At 46.3% G+C, this 12,658-nt stretch overlaps 1 protein-coding gene across 2 annotated transcripts in view; it reads left to right on the forward strand.

Annotated features, from left to right (window-relative positions):
• Positions 1–12,658, forward strand: part of NEK4 (NIMA related kinase 4) — a 61,295-nt gene that overhangs the window by 19,841 nt on the left and 28,796 nt on the right. For both annotated transcript variants that reach the window (XM_033926661.1, XM_033926660.1), the window contains exons 9-13: positions 4,023–4,145; positions 4,678–4,806; positions 4,901–4,967; positions 5,916–6,025; positions 8,339–8,427. In XM_033926661.1, the coding sequence (XP_033782552.1) occupies positions 4,023–4,145; positions 4,678–4,806; positions 4,901–4,967; positions 5,916–6,025; positions 8,339–8,427 (518 nt within the window). The remainder of the gene's footprint in view (positions 1–4,022; positions 4,146–4,677; positions 4,807–4,900; positions 4,968–5,915; positions 6,026–8,338; positions 8,428–12,658) is intronic.

The following is a 12,658-nucleotide window of genomic DNA, read 5'->3' on the forward strand; positions in this document are numbered from 1 at the left end:
CCCCGACGGGCCCCCCGAAAGGGCAGCATGCGCTGGAAGAACCGACCCCGGGAAAAACCCTGAGCCGGGAAAGAAGCAGCCCCACGCCCCGGGCGATACTTGCGAAATTCCCGCAAACGCCCCCGGGCAGCCCCACACCTAGACGCAGGGCGGGCACGGTCCTCAGGCAGATGGGGCACCTTCGAGTCCGTCAGAGTCTGAATCTAATTCCTCTCCAAACAAAAAGACCCCCTAAAGGGAACTTTAGTAAACTTAGCTTTGGACGCAGAATCCGCCGCCCAAGCGCGCAGCCACAAAATACGCCGCGCGGCCACGCCATAGACTTAGCCGAAATCCGCACCAAGTCATAAAGAGCATCTGAGAGGAACGAGGCAGCCATCGCAATCTTCGCTACCTCCTGATCCACTAGAGACCAGTCATCAGACTCCCGATCCAGGACACGCTCAGCCTACCGAAACACGGCGCGAGCGACTAGCTCCCCACAAATAGCCGCCTGGACCCCAAAGGCAGAGACATCAAAATCATACTTAAGAAGTGTCTCTAACGCACGCTCCTCCGAGACCCTAAGAGCAGAACCGTCCATAACAGGCACGGTATGCCGCTTAGGAAGTGCCGAGACCACCGCGTTCCCCATTGGCGAAATTAAGGTAGCCCTACCTCCCTCCGGGACGGGATACCCAAGAGCCAAGGCGCACACCAAACGAAACTGCGCCCATAAGCCACTGCGCCAACACAAAATCCCGCAAATCCTGACGCACAGGAAAAGAGCAGGAAACAGGACAGACCCCCTGAAGCAGAGGGGCCCCCATACGCGGGGTCTCCGACGGCGCCACTGCAAAAATGCAGCACCAAGGAGACCTGCTACACAGGTCTAAAAGCTCATCCCTCTGAATAAAAAGCGCACCACGGATGCATCTGCTCTGGAAGACGGGAAACCCGCCGCCCCGCTGCCAACAGGCGTCCCCTCTAGAGGATCCTGGAAGCCCGCCAAAGCAGCCAGGTCCTCAACCAGGCCAACACGCTCCTCCGCCCACCAATTCGCAATCCAAGCCCCCCCGCGGGCGCTTGGATGAGGGAGGAGGAAGAGGGGACGCCAAACGAAAAGAGGGAGGCAAAGCCATAGGGGGCGCGGAGGGAAACCCCCCCCCGAAACCCCCCAGGCGCACGTGGGACCCCCAAAAGTCCGCACAAAGAAAGAAAATAAATTGGGGGCAAAAAACCCCTGGGGGTCCCCAGGGACTCCCTGCCCCAGCAGGGGTCCATGCTGAAACCTGCCCCTGTGTTCGCCATACAGGGGGAAGGTCACCTGAGGTTGCAGACAAAATGGAGGGGCCAGACAGAGAAAATGGCGAAGTTCCCGCCAAAAATGCTCCCTCCATGGCCTGTAGCGGCTGAGAAGGCTGAACAGTCCCAGCCGCTAAGACAGGCAAGTCGGCATCAGCTGTCAAAAAATCAGCTGAGAGGGAATCCTTCGGGGAATCCCTCCGTGGGCGGTTGTGGAAGACCGGGCTTCCCCACTGCTCCAAGCCGACTCGCGAGGCACCATCGGCGGGGAGCTCTGGGCGCCTGCAGCCGCTGCCGACGGAGCTCCATCACCTCACCGACCCAAACCGCCGAGTTCAGGCCGGCCGCGAGTGCCTCGCGGCTGGACTCAATTGTGTCCTACTCCCCCGGAGAAGGGCACAATTGCTCCATACGCGACCTAGCTATAAAAAAGTGCCGGTTACATGAAAAAATACAGTAAAATACAGTTTTCTTAAAGGGAAACAACCCTTCAGACCAGCACTACCTCAGGATTTTTTTTTTTTTTTTACAGAACAGACTCCACAGGCTCTCGAAGCAATATGCCTTGCTTGACTTAGGGGGCAAGGCTTACTGCTGAGGCTCCTCTAAAAAAATGTGGGGAGGTGGAGGAAGTGGGGGGAGGGACCCCGCTCGAGACCCGCCGGGTTTGACACCCCCGAGGTCGGACGGACCCCCAAACAGGGCCCGACCAAGCTCCGTCCGGCCAAAAACAGGGACAATAAACCCCTAAACAAATTCCAACAGCCCTACCAAGAGAGATGGGTACAGATCACTCAACACCTGCTGGAGACTGAAAGAAGACTGAGGGAAATAGAGAAGGGAGGATAGTATATACTGTCCCAAAGTTTTGTTTTCAGTCTCCACCTGCTGGTCATGATTAGATATATACCCATTCGTAAAGTTAACCTCTACTGGTCTGGAGAGTGCTAAAGAAGTGCTTTTTCTCTGCAGATTGGGATGAATGTGAAGATTATGTTTAGAGAGGAAGATGCTCTTTAAAGATTTAAATGTATATGGTATCTTTCATGTGGAATTAAGGAATGTGATTTTATGTTTGATTTTAATTGTGCATGATACTCCATACACTTTGTCATGCCCAAGAAAGGCTCAGAGGATTGGAGACCAATCCTGGACCTCAGGTTCGCCAATGCGGCTCTCAAAGTACCTCATTTTCTTATGGAAATTCTTTGGTCTGTCATTGCCTCAGTGCAGCCAGGGGAGTTCCTAGCAACTCTGGACCTGACGGAGAGGTATTTGCATCTTCACAGATCATAGGCATGTCCTTCGTTTTCATGTCCTGGAACAGTATTTTCAGTTCATGACCCTGCCTTTCGGTCTTGCCATGGCTCCACGGACCTTCACCAATGTGATGGTAGTGGTGGTGACCCACCTCTGCAAAATAGGATGGTTTGTCCACCCTTGGACAACTGGCTCATCAGAGCCTCCTCAAAGGAGGAAGCAGAGGGTGCGGTCCAGACCAGACCATCATGTCGCCTCTTCAGTGTATAGGCTGGATTGTCAACTTAAAAAAGAGCCACTTGCATCCAGTCGCTGGAGTACCTGGGTGTCCGGTTCAGTACAGAGAAAGGATGAGTGTTTCTTCCAGAGGCATGCAAACAGAAGCTTCAAGACCAGTTTTCTGCTCTTCTGGAACAACAGACTCCATCCACCTGGGACTATCTTCAAGTCCTGGGTTCAATGGCTGCCACAATAGAAGTGGTACCTTGGGCAAGAGCTCATATACACCCTCTACAATACTCCCTTCTGTCTTGCTGGTCCCTGTAGAAGGACTCTCTGCATGCCCTACTGTCCTGGATGTCAGCTGCCCGCAGCAGCATGGCCTGGTGGCTCTGTCCACAGTCTTTGAATTCAGGGATGCCTCCTTGGATCAACACTTGAATCACTCTGACAGCGGATGCCAGTCTCTTGGGCTAGGGAGCTCATTGCGAGGACCATCCAGTATAGAGGCAGTGGTCTCCGTCTCAACGCCATTGGTCCATCAACAGGGTGAGCTCCGAGCCATTCACCTAGCACTGAATCAGTTTCAGCCCTAGCTGAAGAATAAGGCAGTCAGAGTGTTTTCAGACAGTGCCACAGCAGTGGCCTATGTCAGCAAGCAAGGAGACACTAGGGCTTCAGACAGAAATGATGGCTCTCTTCCGCTAGGTGGAAGCTCATCTGAACATTTCTGCAGCCCATATCACCGAAGTGTTCTATTATGTGAGCAGATCAAAATCTTGGGGGTTCTCCCAATTCTCCTTCTCCTGTTCTCTTCTGTAGGGCTGTCACCAGCTTTGAAACTAATTGGTAGGGGGCAACAGAGAGCAGGGAGAAGGAGGAGGTACTGAAATCAGTGATCAGTATGTCCTGCAAGGGACTCGTGGGAGTGAATGGAAGACCTTTGCTTCAGCATACCATCCTTGTCTACTGGAAAAGATATTATCAAGGTAAGATCGTAATCTGTTTTTAAAGTGGAAAACAGGAACCATGGAGGGACAGTAAGAGGAAGAACTGCTGTAGGGACAGAAGAACACTTCATTTATGTGCATCCTGGACTGCCACATTTGGAAAGCACAGACCTGATTTCTATTGAGTGAGCAGAAAGGAAATTTATATTAAGAAGACTCATAGCCTAGTATGCTCACCACCAGCAAATGTACGGTAACTATCTGCCAGTTCATTGAACTATTTTATTTTATTCTGGTTTTTTCCTTTAGGATGAAACGTATTCTAAAAACTCAAGAGAAACTGAGGTAAAATCAAACAGTGCCCTGAAGCCCCAAAGCTCTTTGTCTGAGCCTTTTCTATCAAGGCAGCGACGGCAGAGGAACAAGGAGCAGGTATGCAAGCTGGATAGCTTTGTAGTTAACTTCCATCACATCACTTCATTGCTAATGATACAGACATCTCTAACTTGAAAGCAGTACTTCAGTGTAGTCAGCTCGAAAACTGACTGTTCAAATGCTTCATGGTGGTATGTACAGTACTCCCCCGCAAACTCACAGTTCAGTGTTCGTGGCCCCAATCGTTCGCGGGTTTTTTTCCTCCTCATGTGGTATATTTTTTGTTGTATATGGAAGTGGGAGGGGGTGGGGGTTATATTTTTTTTGTTGTATGATATGGTAGATTTTCAAGTGATATTGTATTCTAATTGTTTGATATTTACTGTACACTTGTGAATTATAAAATGAATAAAGAATTTTTAATAAAAGAATATTAAGTGTGATATTTGAGCATAAAATGTTGTATTTATTGTTACACTTATTTTAAGTATTGAAATTAATAAAGAACTGGAAAAAAAAAAAAAGAAAGCAATCTCAATAAAAAATATTGTGCCAAGGCTATTTAGCTGCTTCCATTTTTCTTTTTAAGTTGGAAGCTGTTGCTCCTCCGAGGCCCCTGCCCTCTCCACCTACTGTGCATAAAGTTGCCGAGAAGAAAATCAGCATCAATCCAGAGCAACCTGCTACAGACTCAAGCAGTCAGATCCAGGTGTCACAGGTATGTGGCCTAGCGCCCTGAAAATTGTTTGCTCTGCCTGGCTGTCCTTTCTTTTGTCTGAGAGTCCTCTGAGTGACTGTTCCTCTTCTTTAAGGCTCGGCCCCTCTCAGCCAGAGAAAGAAGGAGACTTAAACAATCCCAAGAGGAGCTGCTGCCTCCTGGTAACTTTTTCTCTACTGTTTCATTCTTTGGTCGATGGATGCTCAATCAAAGGGACCCACTGAGCACTGAAAATAATATCAAATAATGTCTTTATCTTAAAAGCATGGACTCGGGATTGAAAAATGGAACGGAAAATCACTGGTTTGTAACTGCAGGAAAGTAAAGATGGAAATAAAAGTATATGAAGAATAAGGCCAAAGCATTTGAGAATCCTGAAGAACTACTGGGTTCCAATGATGATCTTTTTGTGTTAGAAAGGCTTTAAGAACAAGTTCTCGAAACTAAAATGAATAAGGAATCCGGAGTCGGTTATTATGGAATCTCAGTGTTTTTTGTTCTAACTTCTCCTCTTCCAGGTATTCTGGTGAGAATAGGAGGGGAAGAGTGAGGCTGGAGTAGACTAGCAGTGAGGAACTAGCTTGCCTTCTAATTCACCAAATATTTCTTTCCCCTCCCGTCCGTGCAGGAAGCAGGAGGAAAGGGAGTAGGCTGGAACTTAGTGAAAATAAAAGAGACCACTTTGCTTCCTTAGTCAGACCCTCCCCTCCTGTTATTTTCTTGGGTTGATGGTGGGTGATGCAGGGGTATAAAAATGCTAGCAGTAACAACCTAGATCCTAAGCTTGCTTAAATTCCAAGCATCTAATACCCACTTAGTATAGAAATATTTTCTTGTTTCCTTTCAATAGTCCTCCTTACAGTTTTAGTGAAATATTTACCTTTAAAATAATAATCTTAATTCTATGGCTTCCCAATTGAGGGGCCTATAGGAGTGAGATTGGTAGTAAGATAATGTTGTGTTCTGATAGTATCCTTCTCGACAGGTTAGTTATGTTTAAATTGTTCAAAATACCAGTGAATTCAATATTATGTAAACCCAAAATGGTAATGATTTTCTGATCATCTTAAAAAATACCTCATGAATGCATTTTTTTTTAATATATTTAGTTCTTGCAGCTAGAAGGGCCTCCCACGGTGTTGCTGTAGATGCAAAATCCCTAGCAAGTAAGCAGCATATTCCAACAAGTCAATCCTCTCCAAACCTTGTTTATCCCCAGGTAAATCAGATCATTTGTTTTGGAATTTGCATGATGTCAACTAATGTTAACATGGTATGTATGTGAAGTGCCATTGTATTGGATATTAATAGCTGTGTCATAAATACTTAAGAACATAAGAATTGCCTCTGCCGGGTCAGACCAGGGGTCCATCGTGCCCGGCAGTCCGCTCCCGCGGCGGCCCCCCAGGTCCATGACCTGTAAGTGTTCCCTACCTAACCTAAAACGTCCATACCCTGTTCGCTTAATATCCTGTAAGGTAAATCTCTATCTGTACCCTGTTATCCCCTTCGCTTCCAGGAAGTCATCCAGTCCCTTTTTGAACCCCAGAATTGTACTCTGTCTTAATCACCTCTCCGGGAAGCGCGTTCCAGGTGTCTACCACCCGTTGAGTGAAGAAGAACTTCCTTGCATTCGTTATGAATCTGTCTCCTCTCAGTTTTTCTGAATGACCTCTTTAGCATTGATTTCAAAATGAGTTTAAGTTTGAGTAAATCAAGTGGTGCAAGGTAGTAAGAGCCCAATATTAAAAAAAAAACCCCAATAACAAACTTGAGTGCCCAGCACAGTCATCTCTATTTAAAGCTTAAACTAACCCTCTCCCCTTTTACAAAACTGGGAGTGCTTGTAGACAAGTCAATGAAGCCGTGCAATGTGCAGCAGCGGCAAAAAGGGTGAACAGAATGCTAGGAATGATTAAGAAGGGGATCGCAAACAGATTGGAGAAGGTTATCATGCCATGGTGCGCCCCCACCTGGAATACTGCGTCCAGCACTGGTCGCTGTACATGAAGAGGGACACAGTGCTACTTGAAAGGGTCCAGAGAAGAGCAACAAAAATGGTTAGGGGACTGGAAGAGTTGCCGTACAATGAGAGGCTAGAGAAACTGGGCCTCTTCTCCCTTGAAAAGAGAAGACTGAGAGGGGACATGATAGAAACATTCAAGATAATGACTTGGTAGAGAAAGAGAGATTGTTCACCCTCTCCAAGGTGGAGAGAACGAGAGGGCACTCGCTTAAGCTAGAAGGAAGTTCTTCTTCACCCAGAGAGTGGTAGAAATCTGGAACGCTCTTCCGGAGGCTGTTATAGGGGAAAGCACCCTCCAGGGATTCAAGAAAGGTTAGATGAGTTCCTCCTGAACTGGAACGTACGCAGGTAAGGCTAGACTCAAATAGGACCGCCGCTTGAATGGATCACTGGTCTGACCCAGCAGCAGCAATTCTTATGTTCAAGAAGTTTCTAGCGCAGACCAGCGCAGAGCATTCAGCACACCAGCCAGTGCAAAAAACTTCTTGCACACTTTTGTAAAAGTTGGATGGGGGGGGGGGGGCAAAAGTGCTTAATGTTAGACTCTTGAAATGGTGTCACCTATATTTAGGCACCTAGCATTAGAAATCAGTTTCAGGTTCCTAATTTACTTTCTCCATTTCTGCCGCATGCCCTTTAGGTACCTAAATTTAAGCACTCATGAGTAGAGGGCAATTCTATAAATGGGCACCAAAAAGTTAAGCACAAGCACACCATGCTTTCCAATCTCGAATATTGGCAAACGTTGGCATCAGTGCACCCCAAAAGACAAACACCAGTATGCTCAATAATGAAGATGGGATATGTATGTGTCTCAGTTTAGAGTGTCTGTTCGTCCGTCCAGCATGAAATCCACTTTATTTAGCATTGCCAAGTGATTGCTGCACATATTACAGTTCTATTACCTGGAACATGGCTGAATGGAGACAATGTGTTTGCTGATCTCCTGATGAAGCTTTAGGACAAAACGGGCAGGGGAGGTGAGGTGCTTAGATATTTTTTAATATTGGCCTCTGTTACTCCTGATCAGGTTAACCTCAACTTCATGGGGCTAATTTTATAGCAGGGAACCTATGGCTCTTATTTTATAGAGGCATCAAGAAAGTCCATGTGCCTTTTATAAAATGGACTTCTAGAACCAGTTCTATTAGTATGTACAAATTTAGACCGGCACCAAAGCATGCATAAATGTATCCATGTAAAACATCAATGCACATTGCACGCTGCCCAGGAATGCCTATGTGGGCAATTCTGTGATCTGGTGCCTCAGGTTAGGCACCTTGATGCCAGGCATCGAGTGCTAATTCTAGAATGGCATCTCGGTGCCAAGATTCCATTGGAGACTATGAGCATAAGCCAGCATCAAGGGGCCAGCATTTAAATTTGCCCACTTAAACCAGATATATGTATAAAATAATCAGAGAAATATTATTGGATTAGAATATTCCATCTGAATTTAGGACACATTTTTAATAGAAGGCTTTTATTTTATGTTGTCTATAAAAGAAAAAAAATTTAGTCCGCCATCTCTCCGATGATGAGTTCAGCTCTTCAGCAAGCTCCACGGACAAGTCAGAAGGTGATCCCAAAGAAGGGTGAGTGCCATCTCTGCTCACGCTCAGTTGAAGAACTTCTCTTAAAATGGCAGGTTCTTACACCAATTACATGGAGAGGATGATGTATTTGAGGTTTCAAGACCACATGGGTCCCTGCTTCTGATGTCCTCTGAAAATGTCTTTACAGGATTGGGAGGAACAAAATGGCAACAGGGTTGGACAACTGAAGCTTTCACCAAGTTTGGGTAGAAAAGATTGAGGGGTGTTTGGGATATTTTTTTTGCTATTCACTTTGGACACTAGTGGTAAATGGGTTTGTGTTAAAAGGACATGGCAGTGAGGTAGACCTTTGAATGCAGAGTGAGTAGGTTCACTTGCTTAGCTTCATCTGCATTTGACAGTTCAGAATAGGCTGTAGGAGGCGACAGATCTATGGATCTCTGTGCAGATGTATGTCAGTCGCTCCTGAAAAAGGAAATTCTAGCAGCTGAATCCATGTCCTGGGACTAGCTAAAGCATGACTACATTTTCAGTTAATATATAGAAGGATGGTGGATTTTCAGATTAGCCTATCAAGTTGAGTTGGCAATATCCACAATCATGACAATTTAAAAGCCCGTGTGGATAGTGGAAAGAATTGGTAGCTAGTTAAAAAAAAAAAAAAAAAATGGAGACATGTCTCAGTGGGTTATGGAAACTTAGGGGCTGATTCTACATAGAAAACATTGGTTTCAAACTCGCAGCCCAGAGGCAACATGCGACCCGCCAGGTACTATTTTGAAGCCCTCAGTATGTTTATCATAAGCACAAAAGTAAAATAAAACAGTTTCTTGATCATCTGTCTCTTTAGCTATAAATGACAATATTATTATTAAGACTTAGCCAAAAGGAAAGATTTATAAACTATACCTCATGCAAAATTGTCGTTTCTTTAATAAGACATTAAGTTTTTTCCGAGACCCTCCAAGTACCTACAAATCCAAAATGTGGGCCTGCAAAGGGTTTGAGTTTGAGGCCACTGGTATAAAGGGTGCCTAACTTAATTGGCAAAATACCTTTAACAGCCTCAATAATTGGTAAAAACATATATAATTGGGCGATAGGCACCTATCGCAATGCGCTTAGTGGGCGTTTCTAAGGGCAGAGCGTGAAATTTAGGCTCCGCTAAGTGCGATTCTCCTGAAAAGTAGGCCTTTATAGCCCTACCTACATTTCAGATGCCTAAGTTTTTCAAAGGCACTGCTAGTCACGATTCTGTAAACAGCGTCTAAGTGCGATTGACACGGAGCTGGTGATGGACAATTCAGATACCATTTATAGAATCAGCCCCTTATTGTCCAATTGTGTGGGTCAAAAGGGAAGAAGATCAAACCAATTTTGTGCAAAACAGCTAAATTACTACATAAAGCTTCTCAAAAGGGAGACAAAGTCATACCGAATGAAATAGACTGGGGAAAATGAGATGGAATTTATTTTAAAGTAGGATCTTGGAAAACTCAGATCAGAGTACAGTGACAGAGAACAGAGGACCAAATAAATTTTAATTGTAAGACGAGTTATTGCAAACTAAGATATTTAAAGGCACTTATGGGGTCAGCAGTAGTACCAGCCATATAGCACAGTTACTTACCGTAACAGGTGTTATCCAGGGACAGCAGGCAGATATTCTTGACTTATGGGTGACGGCACCGACGGAGCCCCGGTACGGACAATTTTAGAGTGATTGCACTCTAAGAACTTGGAAAGTTCTAGTAGGCCGCACCGCGCACGCGCGAGTGCCTTTCCGCCCGACAGAGGCGCGCGGTCCCCAGTTAGGATAAGCCAGCTAAGAAGCCAACCGGGGGAGGTGGGTGGGACGCAAGAATATCTGCCTGCTGTCCCTGGTTAACACCTGTTACGGTAAGTAACTGTGCTTTATCCCAGGACAAGCAGGCAGCATATTCTTGACTGATGGGTGACCTCCAAGCTAACAAAAAGAGGGATGGAGGGAAGGTTGGCCATTAGGAAAACAAATTTTGCAAAACAGATTGGCCGAAGTGTCCATCCCGTCTGGAGAATGCATCCAGACAATAGTGAGATGTAAAAGTATGAACTGAGGACCAAGTAGAAGCCTTGCAGATTTCCTCAATAGGAGTGGAACGGAGGAAAGCTACAGATGCTGCCATAGCTCGAACTCTATGGGCCGTGACAGAACCTTCCAGTGTCAGTCCGGTCTGAGCATAATAGAATGAAATGCACGCTGCAAGCCAATTGGACAACGTACGTTTAGAAACAGGACGTCCCAATTTATTTGGATCAAAGGACAGAAAAAGTTGGGGAGATGATCTGTGGGACTTAGTACGGTCTAAATAGTAAGCTAGAGCCCGCTTACAGTCCAAAGTATGCAGAGCCTGTTCTCCAGAATGAGAGTGAGGTTTCGGAAAAAGACAGGCAGAACAATGGATTGGTTGAGATGGAATTCAGAGACAACCTTAGGGAGAAACTTTGGATGTGTACGCAGAACCACCTTGTCATGATGAAAGACAGTAAAAGGTGGATCTGCAACTAGTGCATGTAGCTCACTGACCCTCCTGGCAGAGGTAAGAGCAATAAGGAAAAGTACTTTCCAAGTGAGAAACTTGAAAGGAGCGGTAGCCAAAGGTTCAAACGGAGGCTTCATTAAGGCGGAAAGAACCACATTGAGATCCCAGATTACAGGAGGGGCTTTAAGAGGTGGTTTCACATTGAAAAGACCCCGCATGAATCTGGACACCAAGGGATGAGCTGAGAGGAGTTTTCCATGAACTGGCTCATGAAAAGCAGCAATAGCACTGAGGTGGACTCTGATGGAAGTAGACTTGAGGCCAGAGTCAGACAAAGAAAGGAGATAATCCAACAACGTCTCCACTGCGAGGGAAGTGGGATCAAAATGATGAAGAAGACACCAGGAAGAAAATCCAGTCCACTTCTGATGGTAACATTGCAGAGTGGCCGGTTTCCTGGATGCGTCCAGAATAGAGCGAACGGGCTGAGATAAGAGTATCATGAGAAGTCAGCCCGAGAGATACCAAGCTGTCAGGTGCAGAGACTGGAGGTTGGTATGCAGAAGGGTCTCCTGATGTTGCGTAAGCAGAGAAGGAAACAGTGGAAGAAGAAAGGGTTCCCTGGAACTGAGTTGAAGTAGAAGGGAGAACCAATGTTGCCTGGGCCACCGTGGAGCAATCAGAATCATGGTGGCTCGTTCCCTCTTGAGCTTGAACAAGGTTCTTAACATGAGAGGCAGAGGAGGGAAAGCGTACAGGAACAGATTGGACCAATTGAGGAGAAATGCATCTGCTGCCAGACGGTGAGGAGAGTAGAGTCTGGAGCAGAATAGGGGCAGCTGGTGATTTTGAGGAGCTGCAAAGAGGTCTATCTGAGGAGTGCCCCACTGAGCGAAGATGGACTGCAGAGTTAAAGGATCGAGTGTCCACTCGTGAGGCTGGAAAATTCTGCTGAGCTTGTCCGCTAAGGAATTCTGTTCTCCCTGAATGTAGATAGCTTTCAGGAATAGATGGTGATCTGTGGCCCAAGTCCAGATCTTCTGGGCTTCCTGGCACAAGAGGCGAGAGCCTGTCCCACCCTGTTTGTTGATGTAGTACATCGCAACTTGATTGTCTGTGCACAGCAGGAGGACTTGAGGAAAGAGAAGATGTTGGAAGGCCTTGAGGGCATAAAACATCGCTCTGAGTTCCAGGAAATTGATGTGATGCTTCATTTCCTGAGCTGTCCAAAGTCCTTGAGTTTGGAACTCGTTCAAATGAGCTCCCCAAGCGTAAGGGGAGGCATCGGTGGTGATGAAAAGTTGATGAGAAGGTAGATGGAAGAGAAGACCTCTGGAAAGATTTGAGGATATCAACCACCATTGTAGAGACTGACGAAAAGATGATGTCACAGATATGTGACGTGAGCAAGGATTCATCGCTTGGGACCACTGGGTAGCTAGGGTCCATTGAGGAGTGCGCAGGTGAAGACGTGCGAAGGGTGTGACATGAACTGTGGAGGCCATGTGACCCAAGAGTATCATCATTTGCTTGGCAGAGATGGAACGTTGTGGAAGCACCTGCTGACATAGAGATTGAAGCATTTGAAGACGGTTGGATGGCAGGAACGCTCTCATGAGGACTGTGTCCAAGATGGCTCCGATGAATTGAAGTCTCTGAATGGGGATGAGATGAGATTTGGGTAGATTGATCTCGAACCCCAGAAGTTGAAGAAAGAGGATGGTTTGGTTGGTGGCCAGGAGAACAGT

The sequence above is a fragment of the Geotrypetes seraphini genome, chromosome 17 (genome assembly GCF_902459505.1).
Source record: "Geotrypetes seraphini chromosome 17, aGeoSer1.1, whole genome shotgun sequence".
Classification (NCBI taxonomy): domain Eukaryota; kingdom Metazoa; phylum Chordata; class Amphibia; order Gymnophiona; family Dermophiidae; genus Geotrypetes; species Geotrypetes seraphini.